The sequence below is a fragment of the Anastrepha obliqua genome, chromosome 6 (assembly GCF_027943255.1).
Source record: "Anastrepha obliqua isolate idAnaObli1 chromosome 6, idAnaObli1_1.0, whole genome shotgun sequence".
Lineage (NCBI taxonomy): Eukaryota > Metazoa > Arthropoda > Insecta > Diptera > Tephritidae > Anastrepha > Anastrepha obliqua.
In genome coordinates, this window is record NC_072897.1 from 29037976 (window position 1) to 29057625 (window position 19650).

The window sequence follows — 19650 nt, forward strand, 5'->3', positions numbered from 1 at the left end:
CGTATCGGATTATTTTTGTGTATACGAGGTGTTGAGTTCAATTTAATATTAGTTAAAATACTGTAATGTTTTTCAACTTTTGTTAAATTGTTATAATTTTCTGTGAATTAAGTAGGTTTTGTTTGTAAAGAAATGTGTATAAATACGGAACATTTTGTAAAATAAAGTGAGAAAAAATTGTAACTTTGTCAATTGAAGCAGCAAGTTTTCATTATTTTGGGCAATTGTTGGATACAGGACTCTCCCCGCAGCATTAAGGATAGAGGACTCTCCCCGCAATGGATTTATAGCCGTTATTGATCCTTCCCGCATCGGTTTCTTCCTGCAACGTTATTGATCCTTCCCGCATCGGTTTCTTCCTGCAACGTTATTGGTCCTTCCCGCATCGATTTCTTCCTGCAACGTTACTGGTCCTTCCCGCATCAATTTCTTCCTGCAACATTATTGGTTCTTCCCGCAACAGATTTGTAGCCGCACACAGGATTCTCCCCGCAACATTTTTGAACAGGATTCTCCCCGCAACATTTTTGGTCCTTCGAGCCGGATATTTCATCGCTTCAATCCACTTGGTCCTACCGCAACCTTAAGAATTAAGGATTCTCCCTGCAACGAATTTATAGCCGCCTTCAAGATTCTTCCTGCAACATTATTGGTCCTTCCCGCAACATTATTAGTTCTTCCTGCAACACTATTTGTTCTTCCCGCATCAGATTTGTAGCCGCATACAGGATTCTCCCCGCAACACTATTTGTTCTTCCCGCAACAGATTTGTAGCCGCATACAAGATTCTCTCCGCAACATTTTTGGTCCTTCGAGCCGGATATAGTCACTCCGCTTGCCTTTTGCATATACGCATTCGCTTGTGTACATACATACGCGTAGCAAAAGGCGCAACGAATATTAAGAAAATTATTTTTGTGCATTGTGTGTACGTTTGTGCAGCCGTTCCTGCATTTAACATCGCGAAAATTCTAAAAACCCGTCGTTTGCTTTTCTGTCATATTAAAAATGTCGAATTCCACTAAAACGCGCGATTCCGCTCTCAATGCCATTAAACGGTATATGGCAAAAAGTATTGACGAGGCATTCACTATGGATGCAGAAAATATTGCAAGCTACCTTCAGTTATTGAGTGAACAGTGGGTTCGTTTTAACGTTGCTCAAGACGCTGTAGAAATTACGTGTGGTGCCGATGTTATTGAAATTGAAGAAAATGTGCGTATCCAAGCCGAAACTTGGTACTCTACAGCTTCAGCTAACTTTAGCCGCGTGAAAAATTGTCGTACTAATTCGCAAGATAGCTCCACAAAGGCATCTGTGTCCACGGTTATACGTTTACCGAAAATGGAGTTGCCCACATTCTCCGGTGACTCTACAGAATGGATTGGTTTTTTCGACGCGTTTTCTTCGTTAGTTGATAATAACTCTGCTTTAACAGATGGACAAAAGTTGCACTATCTCCGAAGCTGCTTGAAAGGTGACGCGTTGAAAATTATCAGTGGTTTTAAAATATGTGACGCAAATTACGTTGAAGCTTGGGGTCTATTAACATCGCGGTATAAGGTTATTCGTGTAATTGTGGAATCTCATCTTCGCGCGTTGGCTGAAATTAAAAGAGCTACGCATGACAATGCTGACGCAATCAAAGGTGTAATTGATGCGTTCCAACAGCATATTCGCGAGCTTAAAGCGTTGGGTCGTCCGATTGAGTTTTGGGATGATTGGTTGGTACATGAGGTCGTCAGTAAGTTGGCATTCGAAACGCGTAAGCAGTGGGAGTTATCGCTCGTTAGTGATGATCCTCCATCTTTTGAGCAACTAATAACATTTTTAGAGATAAGATGCCGATCGTTATCGATGTTTTCGTCGTCAACAACATCAGTACCAATTAAGGTTAAAACTGCATCATCAAGCAAGTCGACAAATGTGTTCCACACGATATCAAAACAAAGTAACGTGTGTGCATATTGTAGTGGACCTCATAAAATTTACAGTTGTGAAAAATTTCGTGAATTGGACTTGTCTACAAAATCACAGTTCGTGAAGCAAGGACACATATGCTTCAACTGCTTAAGTTCAGGTCACTATAAAGACCGTTGTAACAGTGCTTCCACTTGCCGCATGTGTAAACAACGTCATCACACTCTGTTGCACGGTGCTTTGCAGTCAACGACCGTTACCGCAGTGAACAATTACGCGACGCATTCGTTATGTGCTGCTGACGCCACATCAAAGGTAAGCGCAAAAACTTGTGAATTTCCAGCAAGCATCGACGTTCCACGCGTTTCTTCATGCTTGAACTCGAGCTCCAATCCACCCATAGCTGTAGAAAGAGTTGTGCTGTTATCCACCGCATTAGTGAAGGTACGCGACTGTTCTGGTAATTGGCAGCCCGCACGTGCACTTTTCGATTCTGGATCACATGCTTCCTTTGTAACCGAAGCGTGTGTGCAACGCTTAGGCCTGCCGCGATCAACATCTGAAGTAAACATTACTGGAATTGGGTCAGCGCAAGGAGGACGAGCTAGAGGTGAAGTATCACTTTCTCTTTCTTCTTTCTCTACAAATCAATGCTTTACTGTCAAAACGTTAATTCTGTCTAAAATTACAAGCGACTTGCCAACACAGACTATAGCTACTTCATCGTGGCCACATATCCGAGGTTTGTTTTTAGCCGATCCCCATTTTATGAAGCCTGGACGGGTCGATATATTGATTGGAATGGACGTTATGGATCAACTGATCTGTACAGAACTTCGTAAGGGTCCATCTGGAGCTCCTATGGCTCAACTGACGGTCTTTGGGTGGACTCTGTTTGGAAGCGTGAATGGATCTGAGCCTGATATGCCACGCTTACAGTCGTTACATTGCGATGTTCATTTGGATCGAGCATTGAACAAGTTATGGGAGTTAGAGGAAGCTCCGCAAAAAACGTATCTTACGCATGAGGAGCGTTACTGTGAAGACCATTTTGAAACAACGCATCGAAGGGAACCTAATGGACGGTTTGTCGTCGAATTGCCGCTGAAGCCCGATGTAGCTCTGGGAGAGTCGCGAAACTTTGCTATCCGGAATTTGTTACGACTTGAAAGAAGACTCGCTTGTGATTCCGATCTTCGTTTACGCTACAATGAATTCATGAATGAACTCATTGATATGAAACATATGCAGGTCGCGTCAGAGACTATGAATCCAACGTATTATATGCCTCATCATCCTGTTTTAAAGGAAAGTAGTACCACGACCAAATTGAGGGTTGTATTTAACGCGTCCGCAAAATCAACTTCCGGAAATTCGCTGAATGACGCATTATTTATAGGACCCCAATTGCAGGAAGATTTATACTCCATCTTACTTCGCTTTAGAACACACCGCTATGCTGTAACAGCAGATGTCGCCAAAATGTATCGTCAAATCTGCGTATCCTTAAAACACGCCGATTTGCAACGCATCGTATGGCGTAGCCACCCATCCCTGCCTATCCAAAATTTTCGCATGGTTCGCGTAACGTACGGAGTGGCAGCTGCATCTCATCTAGCTGTCCGATCACTTCAACAGACGGCAAGAGATTCGTCGAATGATTGTGCTAGGGCTGTTAGTGTTATTCTCAAGGATTTTTACATGGATGATCTACTTACTGGTGCATCTAGTAAAGAAGAACTTCGATTGTTGCAGCAAAATATTTCCGAAATATTGAGGGAAGGGGGGTTTGAACTTCGTAAGTGGGCATCGAACTGCGCTGAGCTAATCGCAAGCATTTCTAATGCATCTACGAACATATCACATTATATTGTCGACGATAAGGATGTTCACGCTTTAGGTCTTATCTGGAACACAGAAGGAGACTATCTCACGTTTGCTATTAACTTGAGGGAACCGCCAGTTAAGTTGACCAAGCGCATGTTTCTATCAGATGCAAGTACGCTCTTCGATCCTCTGGGCCTGCTTGCTCCCGCTACTATAAATTCAAAAATTTGGTTTCAAGACATATGGCGCACTAAGGTAGGTTGGGATGATATCATTCCTGAGTCTATCGCAACGAAGTGGTTGGAGCATCGCATAGAACTCAAGAAACTGGCACATTTGAAGGTGAAACGTTGGTTTGGTACTGAAGTAGCTGGGACATTTACGCAATTGCACGTATTCGCAGACGCGTCCGAGCGGGCTTACGCCGCCGTTTTGTATGCACGAACAACACAAAGCGACGGTAGCATTATTGTGTCATTAATTTCGTCGAAAACCAAGGTAGCTCCGCTTAAGCCGACAACGTTGCCACGTCTTGAATTATGCGCCGCTCATCTTGCTGCTAAACTAGTGCGAAGCGTGCTGCACTGCTGGTCTGATCTCCGTTATCCGCTTTTCGCTTGGACTGACTCTACTATAACATTGGCATGGTTACAAGCTCACCCCAGCAGATGGGTGACATTTATAGCCAACCGCGTCGCTGATATTCAAGAAGTTTTGCCTCCCGAATGTTGGAACCACGTTCGTTCTGAACAGAATCCTGCAGATTGTGCTTCAAGAGGTATAACTCCCTCCGAACTATTACGTCATCAATTGTGGTGGGCTGGTTCTATTTTCCTGAAAAGCACTGAACAATTGTGGAAGCAGAAAAAATCTAAAGAGCACACTACAGAGCTGGGCATACGAAAGAGTATTCGTGCCCATGTGATTAATTCTACAGATCATTGGTCCGTGATGACAAAATACTCATCATATTCTAAGCTGCGTCGAGTTATTTCCTATGTTTTACGTTTTTTGACTAACATTCGGGCTAACAGACGGCTTAATGTTATAAAGCGTTTTGGTACACCGAGTTGCCAAGAGTTATTTGAAGCTGAACTTCGCCTAATAAGGTATACGCAACAGTTTTATTTTTCTAATGAAATTTCTCTTTGCAGCGCTAAAAGACCAATCCCACTTCGCAGTAGTCTTTTGCGTCTGCAGCCCTTTCTGGATGGGACTTGTGTTCTACGTGTTGGAGGAAGAATAAAAAACGATGAAATCGCTCCAGATGTTAGGCATCCCATTATCTTGCCTAAGAATTGTCCGCTTGCTAAGTTAATAATCTGCGAAATACACAAGGTCACTTTGCACGCTGGGCCCCGCATTATGCAAACTGTCTTACAACGTCGTTATTGGGTTATCGGCGCTCGTAGCTTGATCCGTAATATATACCATAAGTGCGTGAAATGCACTTATTTGAACCGCAATCTTACCACACAAGTCATGGGTGATCTACCTGTCATTCGTACAACCTACGCCCGTTGTTTTACTCACACTGCTGTTGACTTCGCTGGACCTTACCTCTACAAATTCACCCAAGGAAGAGGAGCTAAGGCTACCAAAGGCTACATTTGTTCGTTTATTTGTATGTGCACTGGTGCGATGCATCTCGAATTTGTTGGTGACCTGTCAACACCAGCTTTCCTAAATGCGTTTAAAAGGTTCACCAATCGTCGAGGATTTTGTAAGGTCATGGCATCAGATAACGGTACAAATTTCGTTGGAGCCGAGAAGGAGTTGCGCATTGCATTTCAACAGTGCATGGCTGATATTAAACTTCGCTCTTTCTTTGCGGACTCGAATATCGAATGGCGTTTTAATCCACCGGCTGCACCCCATATGGGAGGTTACTGGGAGACTGGAGTCAAACGTGTCAAGTATCATTTAAAACGCGTACTAGGAGAAGTTCCACTATCATACGAAGAGTTCAACACACTTTTGACTGAAATAGAAGCTTGCGTAAACTCTCGCCCACTCTGTGACAACTCTGAAGCTGCTGGTGACTTAGAAGTTCTAACTCCCGGACATTTCATAGTCGGTGAACCGCTTAAGTCAATACCGGAACCTGAGGGTCAAGGGTTTCGTGGAAATCTTCGACAGCGATGGCAAGCAATTTCTGCCATGAGACAACATTTCTGGCGTCGTTGGAGAGACGAGTACCTCGTGAGCTTACAACGTCGCACTAAATGGTTTCGTTCTTCACGCAACATTGAAGAAGGGGATGTGGTTGCTGTATTCAACGAGCCTAATCCTCCGACGAAGTGGACAATTGCACGAGTGATCAAATGCCATCATGGTACCGATGGACGCGTAAGAGTAGTTACGTTGAAAACACCGCATGGCGAATTGGTTCGCCCTATAGTCTAACTTTGCCTTTTGCCAACGAAAGGAGATTTAGTTCATGAAGAAACTAATAACTTATCGTAAATGTTTTTCAAGGCTTTTCATTTTCTTTTTAATATTTTGTTTTGAACTTATTCAGATAGTTCAAGGGCGGCGGTATGTTGAGTTCAATTTAATATTAGTTAAAATACTGTAATGTTTTTCAACTTTTGTTAAATTGTTATAATTTTCTGTGAATTAAGTAGGTTTTGTTTGTAAAGAAATGTGTATAAATACGGAACATTTTGTAAAATAAAGTGAGAAAAAATTGTAACTTTGTCAATTGAAGCAGCAAGTTTTCATTATTTTGGGCAATTGTTGGATACAGGACTCTCCCCGCAGCATTAAGGATAGAGGACTCTCCCCGCAATGGATTTATAGCCGTTATTGATCCTTCCCGCATCGGTTTCTTCCTGCAACGTTATTGATCCTTCCCGCATCGGTTTCTTCCTGCAACGTTATTGGTCCTTCCCGCATCGATTTCTTCCTGCAACGTTACTGGTCCTTCCCGCATCAATTTCTTCCTGCAACATTATTGGTTCTTCCCGCAACAGATTTGTAGCCGCACACAGGATTCTCCCCGCAACATTTTTGAACAGGATTCTCCCCGCAACATTTTTGGTCCTTCGAGCCGGATATTTCATCGCTTCAATCCACTTGGTCCTACCGCAACCTTAAGAATTAAGGATTCTCCCTGCAACGAATTTATAGCCGCCTTCAAGATTCTTCCTGCAACATTATTGGTCCTTCCCGCAACATTATTAGTTCTTCCTGCAACACTATTTGTTCTTCCCGCATCAGATTTGTAGCCGCATACAGGATTCTCCCCGCAACACTATTTGTTCTTCCCGCAACAGATTTGTAGCCGCATACAAGATTCTCTCCGCAACACGAGGTGTGTTCAAAAAATAAGGTGTATTTTCCCTTTCTCAAAAAAATATTTACATATTTAGTCATTAATTTCTATTTTATCTCCTTCAAAGTAGTCCCCCTCAGATATAATACACTTGTGCCAGCGTTTTTTCCAATCATCGAATCAATTCTGATATGCACTTTTTGGTATGTCCTTGAGCTCTCTCAGCGATTCGGTTTTATTTCCTCAATCGTCGCAAAACGCCGTCCCTTCATGGGTCTTTTCAATCTTTATATATATAAGTTAACACGCTGCGGCACCCAACATATTGCATTCCCACACCCTACCGATACACGTGCCGCTGCATCAGCATAATCGCTGTTATTCCATAGGACAACCCAACACCCTAAGTCAAGGCCAATTGCGTATCAAGTACCACGTACTAATGCTTACGCAATAAGAACAGATCCAGACAGTAGCGTTAGCAAATTATGTTTCACACGATTGTGAAATACTTGCACATGCCACCAGTGCATGCCAACCGTGGGAAGCTAGGGGCTAAGCCAGCGTACCAAGACACGGCGCACCTGAAGACAGCAGAACGAAAAACCTATAAAGGCCTGCAGCGCACATCAAGGGGCAGTTGCGTAGTGGACACTAACTTTAGTTGTAACGTTTGATTATCTGTATAGTTACTAAACTGTGTAATTATAACTGTAATCCTTCATAGTTTAATTTGCAGGGCAAGTTGGCCCTTTAATTTTTTTAGTGTATTGGACTGAAAGTCCTTTTCTTATATATAGGCCAGTGCAATGACAAACCTCCGAGTGGATTTCTGCCATGAAAGAGCTCCTCATAAAATATATCTGCCGATAGGAGTCGAATTGAAACTGTAGGTCCCTCCATATATATAATTGGCGCTTACAGCTCTTTTTGAGTGTTTGGCCGACCTCCTCCTCCTATTTGTGTCGTGCGTCTTGATGTTGTTCCCCAAATCGAGTGACCTACAGTTTCAAGCCGACTTGTATCCATTTTTTGTCTTTCACTGAGATTTGAACCAACGTGCCCTCTAAATTCCGAATGGTAGTCACGCACCAACCCATTCGGTTACGGCGGCCGCTTAAGCTTGATATTAGTCACTTTCTTTTCAATATGATTCCGTCATGTGAGTCTTCTATCTAAGTGAATTCCAAGATATTTTATTTCATTTTGGTGTGGTATTTTCTGACCATTAATTGTAACTGCAGGGCAAGTTAGAGTAAAAGTAATGTGCACGTATTTGGTTTCATTAACCTTTATTCTCGCCTTTGTATGTGGTATAGACGTTGCCCCGTTTGGGTCTCTGTGAGTGCAAAGTATTGCAGTACCATCGGCAAATGTTGATGTCATTGCTTGGCTTGTTTTTGGCATGCCAGATGTATACACATACGAATAAAATAGGACCTAGAATGCTGCCCTGTGGAACACCAGCGTCTATTCTATAATGCTGAGAGAAAAAATAATTTTGCTTTACAACAAATTCTCTATTAGTGATGTATTTTTGCAGCAAGAGATGTACATTCGGCGGCAGTAAACCAGTAATATTCTGAACTAGGCCGCGGTGCTATACCTTATCGAATGTTCGTGCTACGTCTAAGAACAGTGCAGTGCAAATAATAATGTTTTCATGAATAGAGGGCATTATTTTCTGCAAGAGCAACTTTTCAAAAATTTTCGAGAGTACAAACAATAGGCCGGTATGAGGATGCTTGGCTTAGATCTTTCCCAGGCTTACCAATCATATGGATTTGACATAATTTCCAACTTTCGGGTAGTAGGCAGTGCGAGAGATAGCGTTAAATATGTGGGAGATATGAAGAAGGCAATATTGGGAAGCTCTTTCAGCATATTTGGGGTGATTTTGTCACAACCTAGTGCTTGTTTACGTTTCTTCTTCTCTTCTTAATTGGCGCGATAACCGCTTACGCGATTTTGGCCGAGTTTAACAAAGCGCACCAGTTGTTTCTTTCTCGTGTTAACCAGCGCCATTTGGACACACCAAGTGAAGCCGAGGCCTTCTCCATCTGAGCTTTCCAACGAGGAATACTTTCAGAGCCGGTATATTTGTATCCATTCGGACGACATGACACAGCCAGTGTAGCCGGATCTTTATTCGCTGCGCTGTGTTCATGTCGTCGTAAAGCTCGTACAGCTCATAGCTCCATCGCCTGCGATATTCGCCGTTTCCAGCGTGCTAAAATCTTGCGCAGAACTTTTCTCTCAAACACTTCAAGCGTCGCTTCATCGGATGTTGTCATCGTCCACGCTTCTGCGCCACAAGTTAGAACGGGCATGATGAGAGCCTTGTAGAGTGTTAGTTTTGTTCGTTGAGAGGGGACTTTGCTACTCAATTGCCTACTTAGTCCAAAGATGTAATTGTTGGCAAGAGAGATTCTACGTTGGATTTCAAGGCTGACTTTGTTATCGGTGTTAATGCTGGTTCTTAAATATACGAAGTCGTTTACAACCTCGAAATCATTACTGTCAACAGTGACGTAGGTGCCGATAAGCGAGTGTGCCGACTGTTTGTTTGAGGACAGGAGGTACTTCGATTTGTCCTCGTTCACCACTAGACCCATTCGTTTTTTCTCTTTATCCAGTTAATAAGAGCTGATGCATCCACCTTACCATCTTTTCGCTGCCATGCTTGAAAAGCTCAGCCGGTAGTCCATCGGCACCCGCGGCTTTGTTGTTCTTAAGCCGCGTTATCGGTATTCTCACCTTGTCATGGTCGGGTAGCGGAACGAAAATTCCGTCGTCAACGATTGGGGTATTGTGCAGCTGCTATTATTTAACAAGTTCGAGAAGAGTTCCCTCCACAATTAAAGCACTTTCTGGGTGTCAGTCATTAGATCACCGTTTTTATTCCCACATGATTCGCATTGAACCCAATCGCAGCGTGGCTCTATAGGCAGCATCTTTTCTTTTTGTGGCAGCATGACATTCCTCGTCGTAGCAGCTTTTTTTTTGGACTTGCTGGAATCCGATTTCTTCTTCGCAACGTAGAGAACGAGAAATGTTGCTCCATTGCTCGTGCATGCCGGTTTTTTAGGCAGTACTCTCTGAGAGCAGGAGTGAGAGCCGGGTGGTGAATCTTCTGGCTGTCTATTGTGATTGCAGCTTTTCGATGTTGAGCATTCTTTGCGTAGTTAGATGTACGCGTTTTGTTGCACAGAGATGTGTGCGTAGTTTGGTTGCAACAATGTAATGATCCGAGTCGATGTTGGGTCCTCGAATCGTACGTTCATCTACAACACTAGAATCGTGTCTTCAATCTATGGATCTGGTTTCGCGTTTTCCGAACAGGAGACAGCCACTTTGCTTGATGTATTTTCTTATGCTGGAATCTGGTGGTGCAGACTACCACGTCTCGAGCCCCGGCGAAGTCGATCAGCCTTTGTCCGTTACCGGATGTGTCGTTGTGCAGGCTGAATTTTCCGACTGTGGGACCGAAAATTCCTTCCTTGCCTCCAGGCGTTGAAGTCGCCAAGCACGATGTTTCAGTCGTGGCGGGGGCAGCTCTCATAGGAACGTTCCAGACGCTCATAGGAGGAGTCTTTGGTCGCATCGTCCTTCTCTTCCATCGAGGCGTGGGCGCAAAGAAGAGAGATGTTAAAAAGCCGCGCTTTGATGCGGATTATTGCAAGACGCTCGTCCACCGGAGTGAACGAAAGAACTTGGCGACGAAGTTCTCTTCCACAAAAAATCCAACACCAAATTTACGCTCTTTTACATGACAGTTGTAGTAAACGTCGCAAGGTCTTGTGGTTTTCTTGTCTTGCCCCGTCCATCGCATCTTTTGAATGGAAGTGATGTCAGCCTTTACTCTCACGAGGACATCAACCAGCCGGGCAGAGGCACCTTCCCCATTAAGGGACCGGACATTTCTGGTGCATACCTTCAAATCTTAGTCTTTAGTTCTTTTACAGAGGTCATTATCAGTGTAGGAAGCTCTAATCCGAGGCTTTGTATATGTGTTTGTTGGAGAGGATTTTTGAGTGGAGGGTCCCACCCTAGCGCACAACCCGCTATCCTTGACTTTCTAACGTAGACTCACTCCCGAACGGGTGTTCGGAAGTTACCCAGAGGATAATTGGGCAAATCCCGAAAGTTGTGAGCTGCTTGAACCATATGTTTTTTATGTTTAAGCTGATTAATAACTGAAATTATGGAATTTGTAGTAGTAGTTCCAAAAGATTGATTGGGAGTGAAGACAGATTGCAGGTGGTCAGCAAATACGCACCCTTTTTCAGAATCTATACCATACCCTAGTCGAATTGTTGATTCGTACTGTATGGGCCGATTTATATTTTTTGCCAGTCACTGATTAACCTCCGTCCCGCGTAATTAGCCCCGAATCGTTCTCTTGTTGACTTCCAATTAACGCAGTGACAATTCCAAGTGTGCTATTTTTCTCATTTTACTTCGCATAAGTAAGTTACTTTATTTTTTTATTGCTTCAAATTTGAAGTTTACAAAAACAAACGTAATTCAAATGGGGAAAGCTTCTCCGATCCCCTCGGGGAATCGGTATACTATACTATCTGACAGTATGCCTAAACCCTCTCAAAGCTAAACGCAAAAAACCCATCATCATTGAAGACTCTCTCCCGGTATTCCCAAAACCAGTGAAGACAATCAACGCAAATGATCCGAAATTTATTTTAATTAAATAGATTGATACCTCCAACCCTGTTGCTAAATATAGCGTGTTTGCTATAAAGAGGGCAATGGATAGTATTAGTTCAGATTATAGCTCATTGAGCACATTTCGCGATGGGAGCTTACTCGTACTAACTAAATCAAAAAAAGTGTCTGAAAAATTTCTAAAATGCAAAAATTTCGGCGGCTTATGTCCAGTTTCAATTGACTTACACGCAACATTAAATGCATGCTATATTTGATCTAAATCTTGCAAACACAGAAGAACAAGCGATTCTTGAAGGTCTTAAATCTCAGGGTGTTGTTGCTGTATATAAATTTACAAAAATTTGTGAAGGAGAAAAATTCCTAACTGGCCGAATCGTTTTAAAATTCAACCTTTGCAAACTCCCACTTGACATTGATATCGCTCGGCCCCAGTAAGAGTGGAAGAATATTTCCCAACACCAATGCGATGCAGAAATTACCAACTGCTCGGGCACACTATCAAAAGATGCAACATCAACCCCACTTGCGCGAATTGCAATATGCCCCCACACAACCCCGAATTATGTCAACGTACCATGTGTGCAAATTGTCTCGGTTCTCATTCAGCTTCTGACAAAAACTGCCCTTTATATTTGCAACAAAAAGAAATACTAAAAATAAAATCCAGAACAAATGAAATTATAAACAAGCTGTATAAAATCCATAATCCCAGACAAGTTTACTTAAAGCAATCTTATGCATCGGTTGCGAGCTCCTTACAACCGCAAACAAGTATACTCAACTCAAACTCCATTTCTCTTTCTAACTGTTCAAACACCTCTGACGACTCATCGATCCCATCACAAACCAATCATAACTCTTACTCTCACGGCCCCAATAAATCATTCGATTGAATAAAAAATATCAATAACAACTACAACCCAACAGATATGCAAGCTCCTTTCTCTTCCTTCCTAAATTCACACAACTCTTTTCCTCTCACTACTCCCGACTGTAATTCAAATTTAAATCTCTCATCTCGTTCCACTCAACAAAATATGGCTACTACACACACGGTAGCTTCCCAATCTCTTTCGATACAAACCAATCATAACTCCTACTCTCACGGTCCCAATAAATCATTCGATTGAATAAAAAATATCAATAACAACTACAACCCAACAGATCCGCAAGCTCTTTTCTCTTCCTTCCTAAATTCACACAACTCTTTTCCTCTCACTACTCTCGACTGTAATTCAAATTTAAATCTCTGATCTCGTTCCACTCAACAAAATATGGCTACTACACACACGGTAGCTCCCTAATCTCTTTCGATACGTAACTGTATCAATTCAACACCCAACTTCTTTTTACTCAATAACGAACCCAACATTGACACTACATGCTCTTCAAAAAACGCCACATCTCTTTCATCCAACCTAAATCCAACAGAAAAACAATCCTTACAACCATCTCTTATGAGCACTTTTCATGTAAGGATTATTCTTTTAATGATGATTCTTAATATTCTTCAATGGAATATGAAGGGATATTTTAACAACTACATAGAATTGGAAACTTTGATCAAAGACCGTAGCCCCCACTTAATTTGCATCCTCCCAAACAATACTCAATTTATTATCACAACTTCTTCCACTTCAATCATGCTAAGCAAGGTTGTGGACTACTAGTCCATAATAACATCCCACATGAATTCTAATCCATTAGCTCTAAGCTGTCAGTAGTGGCAGTTGAAATTAATCTAAAAACTCCAATGACTGTTCTCTATATATGTATCACTCCAGCCCAAGCCGTTTCACATTCAGGCTTAATTAGTTATTATCTAACATTACCACCCCTGCTATTCTCTGTGGAGATTTAAATAGCTGGAGTCCACTATGGGGCCAATGGCCAATCGCAGAGGAACTATAGTCGAAGACTTCATACTTCATTCCAATTTAGCAATTCTAAACAGCGATAGCCCAACTCACTTTTCTACACACAAAACCTTTAGGCACATAGACCAAACAATTTGTTCTCTGCAACTACTTCCGCTCGCCTAATGGTTCACCTTAGATGATCTGCAAAACAGCGATCATTTCCTCATAATGGGCTCTATCACGCTATCCTCCACAAACTCTTCTTCCTGTAACATAACCAAAAAATATAACATATCAAAGGCTAACTGGAATAAGTATCAAGAAATGTTGCTTACGAAGCGGTTTCCGGCATTTGACATCCAAACTATTAACAAAACAGCAGCAGGAGAACATACAGAAAGTCACCCTGTACTTTCACACTTATAACATATAACATATAACAAAATGTAGTGACAGATTGAACAAAGAAAAACGACTTGCTAAGAGTTTTGAAGAATACACAAAAAACTTAAACCCAAATTCTTAAACCGTAAGCATTTGGAAAAGAATAAAGACGCTTACAGGGACATATTCACTGGAAATCGCTAAGTCAATAACTTTCAATAGCCAGGTTTTTTTTGACCCTTCGGACATCTCCATAGAATTCGCTAGGTATGTTTCCGAGGCATCGCTTACATCGAACTTTCCTTCACAATTCACTGGCCAATCTAAAAATACTTCGCACGCGCGCCCTGCCGACTGCATAGACAGTTTGGCCGTCCACCTTGAGCATGATATTACCTTCAATGAATTAGAATCACTTCTTAAAACAGTGAAAGAAACTACACCAGGACTTAGATGATATATTGAGTTCTGGCATTATTCCCCAAAGCTTTAAAACAGCTCTCGTAGCAAAGCCTAATAAAGATTCTGGCTCAATTGCTAACTACATGCCGATTTCTCTAATTTCGTGTGTAAGTAAAAATATGGAAAAGATAATATCGACAAGGCTAATGTGGTTTCTGAAGGAAAAACATAAAATATCTCCATTGCAAACTGGACTTAAGCCTGTTATAAGCACTCTAGAAGCCTTACACTTCCACGACCACCAAATCTCGAAAAATATCTCCCCGAGAAACCACACTTATATTCTTTCCATTGATTTCACTAAAGCTTTCGACAAAATTGGTTGTCATGTTGTATTAAAAAAGTTACAAGAATGGAAGCTTGGTCCGAAGGTATTTAACTTTATTAAGTCCATCCTCAACAACAGAAAATTCCGCTGTAAATTAACAATGCGTACACCCGAAAATATTGCTGCTGTGGCCGAGAGTGTTCGTGAATCAGCAGGAACATCAGTTCACCGTCGTTCTCAACAATTGAACATTTCGGAGACATCATTGAGACGAATTTTGCATAAAGACCTTGGTATGACGCCGTACAAAGTCCATATGAATGTATTCCATCATTAACCGGAAGGATTGTACTTCAAAATAAAAAAAAACAGTTTGGAAAAATATTGAGTAGTTTCTTTTTTATAGCATTTTTAATTCCGTAAAGTTATATGGCGGACCCTGTACATATTTTGCAGACACAAAAACATAACAAAAATCCAAGAAGCTTTCAATAGCGCTCTATACATATTTTGCAGTCACAAAAACACAATAAAAATCCAAGATACTTTCAATAGCGCTCTAATGCCATCGAAAATTGGACAGAATACTCCGGTGCTGGCATTTCTCTAATGAAATTCTAAATGTAACTACTCTAACCATACTCGGTGTTATATTTGAGAACAAACATAGTTTTAAGGCCCACTGCACTGTAGTATGATTATAAGTCGGATATGCCTTAACATTAATATTCATAAACATTTTGTTTTGGTTTTTATTTTATTGTCCACTTATGCATTCACTTTGCTGTGCCGTTTAAATAGAGTATCATATTTCTTAAAAGGTTCATTACACTTGAAACTAAACGCAAACATAGCTAACGTAATTATTTTATGTGCGGCGCGTGAATGCTAGAATCATATTACATAAGTAAACACCGAAAAATTGTTATTGGCTTGCATTGACAAAAATTACTATAAAAAAGCTTGTACGTAGTATGTAAGACACAAGAAAGAAAACAATCGTTTTACGAGCTGGATGTCTAGCTTGAAACGATAAAATAAATAAATATATTTCAAATAACAAACAATACTTTCTTTAAATCAATACATTTCTTTACATGGCGATCCTGCCATCTTGAGCATTGATTTTGCTAAGCTATTAAAATGCAAGTTTCTTGCACAACCAAAGTGCAAAATGTTGCATGAGTGCTGACAATATCTGCACCAAAAATTGCAATACATTTGCAAGTGCCCTAAAAAGCACCAAATATTAAGTCCTGACGTGATCAGCCAAAACGATCCGTCAGCTGCGGAAGGAAGAACCTGGTTAAGCCATTACAACCAAAAAATAAAAATAGATGAACAACCCAGCTCAAAGGCCGCAACCAATCTCCTTGGAGGAATACAGGAGACGGAACGGCCTTAACAAAAAACCAAAAGAAGTTTCCATCCCAAAGGTGAGCAAGCCAAAAAGAAGAGGAGGCTACACCACCGGAATAAATAGGGAAATAAGCATACTTATCAGGGAGGTAAACCAGCAGCCACCACCATCCTGGGAAAAAGCTAGCGCAATCTGGGAGCGCCTAACCCAACTGGAATTCCTGCTCCAGCAGAGAAAAGAAATTAAGTAAATATACATAAAACACTGTGCACGATTGAATGCAAACAGTTAGAGTCTGTAAGCGTTAACCGCTCGAGACAAAAATAATTTTCATTTATTTCTTTACATGGCAAAGTTAAACAACTTTGGCTTCTGTCGATTATATGTTTGCCTTATAAAAAATTGACTGTAAATGACTAAAATTTACTCAGAAGGTCATTTTTATGAAAATGTTTGAATTGTTATAATATGTTAAATATAATGTGTTTACTTAATGAATGAATTAACTTGAAAAAAAAAAAAAATACATAAATCCAATGTAAAAAAAAAAAAATAAAATATATATCCTTACATTATAAATTATTACATTGCATAAATTATTTGATTTACGGTATAAGGTCCCCAATAGATAGCCTTTCAGAAATGGGAAAAACCTTATCAAAAGTTGATAAACCCAATGCCAATGTAGTAAACGAAGTAGTCGTTAATACTGGCTTAAATTTAATAGAAATTTGCTTAATTATAATCACAGTCATAACCTTATTGATATTAGCATTAAAATTATATGCTATGCATAATAAAAAACTAAAGAAAAAGTATATGGTCCGAAATTCATAAAACTTTACTGATAGAAAAGGAAAATTTCAAAAAATCGTTTAAATGTATCAATACAAATAAAACAGGAAACAGTTAAAAAACATTTAGAAAATTTAGTATTAGCATTAGAATCAATTAGAAATTTAACTTATATAAATTTCGAGCGACTTACAAAGGATCATCAAAAAGAAGCTCTTGACATATTTTGGCAACTACGAGATCAATTAGTAAAAGTATTAGCCAAATACAACATTCAACAGGAAGTATCTCATTCAATTAATGAGAAAATTTCAATAAATATTATTGAAAACCCACGAGCTAATCTATTAACAAAGCTTGAAGCAATTTCCTCAGAAACAGATTGTCCAATTACTAATTCAAAAATAGAGTCAGAAGAAGAAGGCGAAATGACACAAACAGTTGTGGAGTTTCTCAGCACGGCTGCAAAGCTAGTGACTGAATTCGATGGTAAACCAGAAAATCTACGGTCATTCTTAGATTCCTTAGAATTAGTTGAAGTGATCAAGGGTGAGTACGAAACTGTTGCTGTTTCACTCATAAAAACAAAATTAAAAGGGAATGCCAGAAATCTCATAGACACAGAAACAACAATCTCTGAAATAATCACAAAACTTAACAGGTCAGTTAAAGGAGAATCGGTAGAAGTATTAGCTGCAAAAATAATGAGTACCAGACAGAACAACAAACCAGCTAATAGTTATTGTAATGAGATAGAAGCTCTTACAAAAAACTTAGAAAATGCCTATATCACAGATGGATTGTCGGCAGAACTCGCAAGCAAATACTCGACACAAACTGCAGTAAAAGCATTGACCAAAAACTGCAGCAGTGAAAAAGTCAAGTTAATAATGGAAGCTGGCGATTTTACAAATATGAACGATGCGTTAAGCAAATTCATTGGTAGCTGTACTGAAGCTACAGGACAACAAAACACAATACTACATTTTGGTCAACGACCATTCAATGGACGATTTGCAAGAAATGGAAGGTTTCAAAGAAGAAACAACTTCCCTAGAAATCAAAATCGTTCAAATTTTGATAATTTAGGAAATAATAATCAAAATAGAAATCGTTACCGACAAGGCAGACCAAATTTCAACCGGAACATGACACACAATGTACGAGTTGCCCAATCGGACGAAAACAACTCGGAAAACTAATCTATTCCTCTAAGATACATACGCTTAACCTTAACTTTAGCATTTTTGTACAACTTAAAATAGCAGATTTAAATACAAACATTACACTACTTGTAGATACTGGCGCAGATATATCACTCTTAAAATTCAATAAATCCACTTTTCAAAAAATAAACACAAAACACATTACAGCATTAAGCGGTATAGGGCAAGGCAAAATCAGTTCTATTGGTACAATATTTTTTGATTTAAAATTTACGAAATTTGTAATTCCACATAAATTTCACGTTATCCCAGATAACTTTCCAATCCCATGTGATGGTATAATAGGCATGGATTTCATGAAAAAATTCAATTGTGTATTAGACTTTACTCAAAATTACGATGCTCTAATTCTGAGACCAGACAATTTAACACAAATTATAGAAATACCAATAACAACAACATGTAACGACGAAATAATCATTCCCGCAAGGTCAGAAGTTATACGAAAAATAAACTTACCTAATACCTTGGATGAAGCACTGATTCCAAATCAAGAACCACACCCTGGAATATTTATAGCCAATACCTTGGTAAAACCTGACAACGTCTATATGCGCATTTTAAATACAAATTATAATACAGTATCTTTAAAGCAAAGCAACATTTTAACTGAAAATGTTTCTGATTACGACATAATAAACAATGACACAGGAAATGCACAAAGAAAAACGGATATTCTCAACAAATTGAGAAAAAATTTTCCTAAAATATATGAAAAACAATTGACAAACCTATGTTCCGAATACAGTGACATATTTGGGTTAGAAACAGAAACAATAACAACAAATAATTTTTATAAGCAAAAGTTAATGGTTAAAGACAAACAGCCGGTATACATAAAGAACTACCGTATACCCCACACACATAAGGATGAAATTGAGAGACAAGTAAACAAACTTATAGAAGACAAAATAGTCGAACCATAATTTTCAGAATACAATAGTCCAATACTATTGGTACCAAAAAAGTCTCTACCGAACTCAGTTGAAAAAAGATGGAGATTAGTAATCGATTACAGACAAATCAACAAAAAATTAATTGCAGATAAACTCGCGTTACCGAGAATAGATGACATTTTAGACCAACTCGGAAGGGCAAAGTATTTTTCATGTCTCGATCTAATGACTGGATTTCATCAAATAGAACTTGATAAAAATTCAAGAAATTTCACATCTTTTTCAACCAACAACGGTTCATACAGATTTACTAGACTACCATATGGCTTAAAGGTAGCACCTAATTCATTCCAAAGAATGATGACAATTGCTTTCAGTGGTTTAAAACCAGAGCAAGCTTTCTTATATATGGATGACTTAGTAGTCCTTGGTTGCTCTGAAAAACATATGCTTTCAAACTTGAAAAATGTTTTCGATTTATGTAGAACACATAATCTAAAATTACACCCTGAAAATGTTCATTTTTTATGCATGAAGTAACCTACCTCGGGCATAAATGTACAAACAAGGGGATACTTCCAGACGACAATAAGTACTCGGTAATAAAAAATTATCCTACACCCACAGACGGAGATAGTGCAAAAAGGTTCGTCGCCTTTTGCAACTACTACCGCAAGTTTATTAAAAACT

General features: G+C 39.8%; 3 protein-coding genes across 3 annotated transcripts; all 3 read left to right on the forward strand.

The window, feature by feature from the left end:
* Positions 1–1008: 1008 nt before the first annotated feature.
* On the forward strand, positions 1009–3464 carry LOC129250278 (uncharacterized). Its single transcript, XM_054889914.1, has 2 exons — positions 1009–3255; positions 3366–3464. Exons 1-2 carry the CDS (start codon positions 1009–1011, stop codon positions 3462–3464), a joined length of 2346 nt encoding a protein of 781 aa, XP_054745889.1.
* A 57-nt stretch (positions 3465–3521) lies between these two features.
* LOC129250036 (uncharacterized) lies at positions 3522–5779 on the forward strand. Its single transcript, XM_054889682.1, has 2 exons — positions 3522–4474; positions 4637–5779. Coding segments are annotated over exons 1-2 (855 nt in total). The 5' UTR covers positions 3522–3621; the 3' UTR covers positions 4639–5779.
* On the forward strand, positions 5479–6153 carry LOC129250279 (uncharacterized). Its single transcript, XM_054889915.1, has one exon. It carries the CDS (start codon positions 5479–5481, stop codon positions 6151–6153), a length of 675 nt encoding a protein of 224 aa, XP_054745890.1.
* The last annotated feature ends 13497 nt before the right edge of the window (positions 6154–19650 follow it).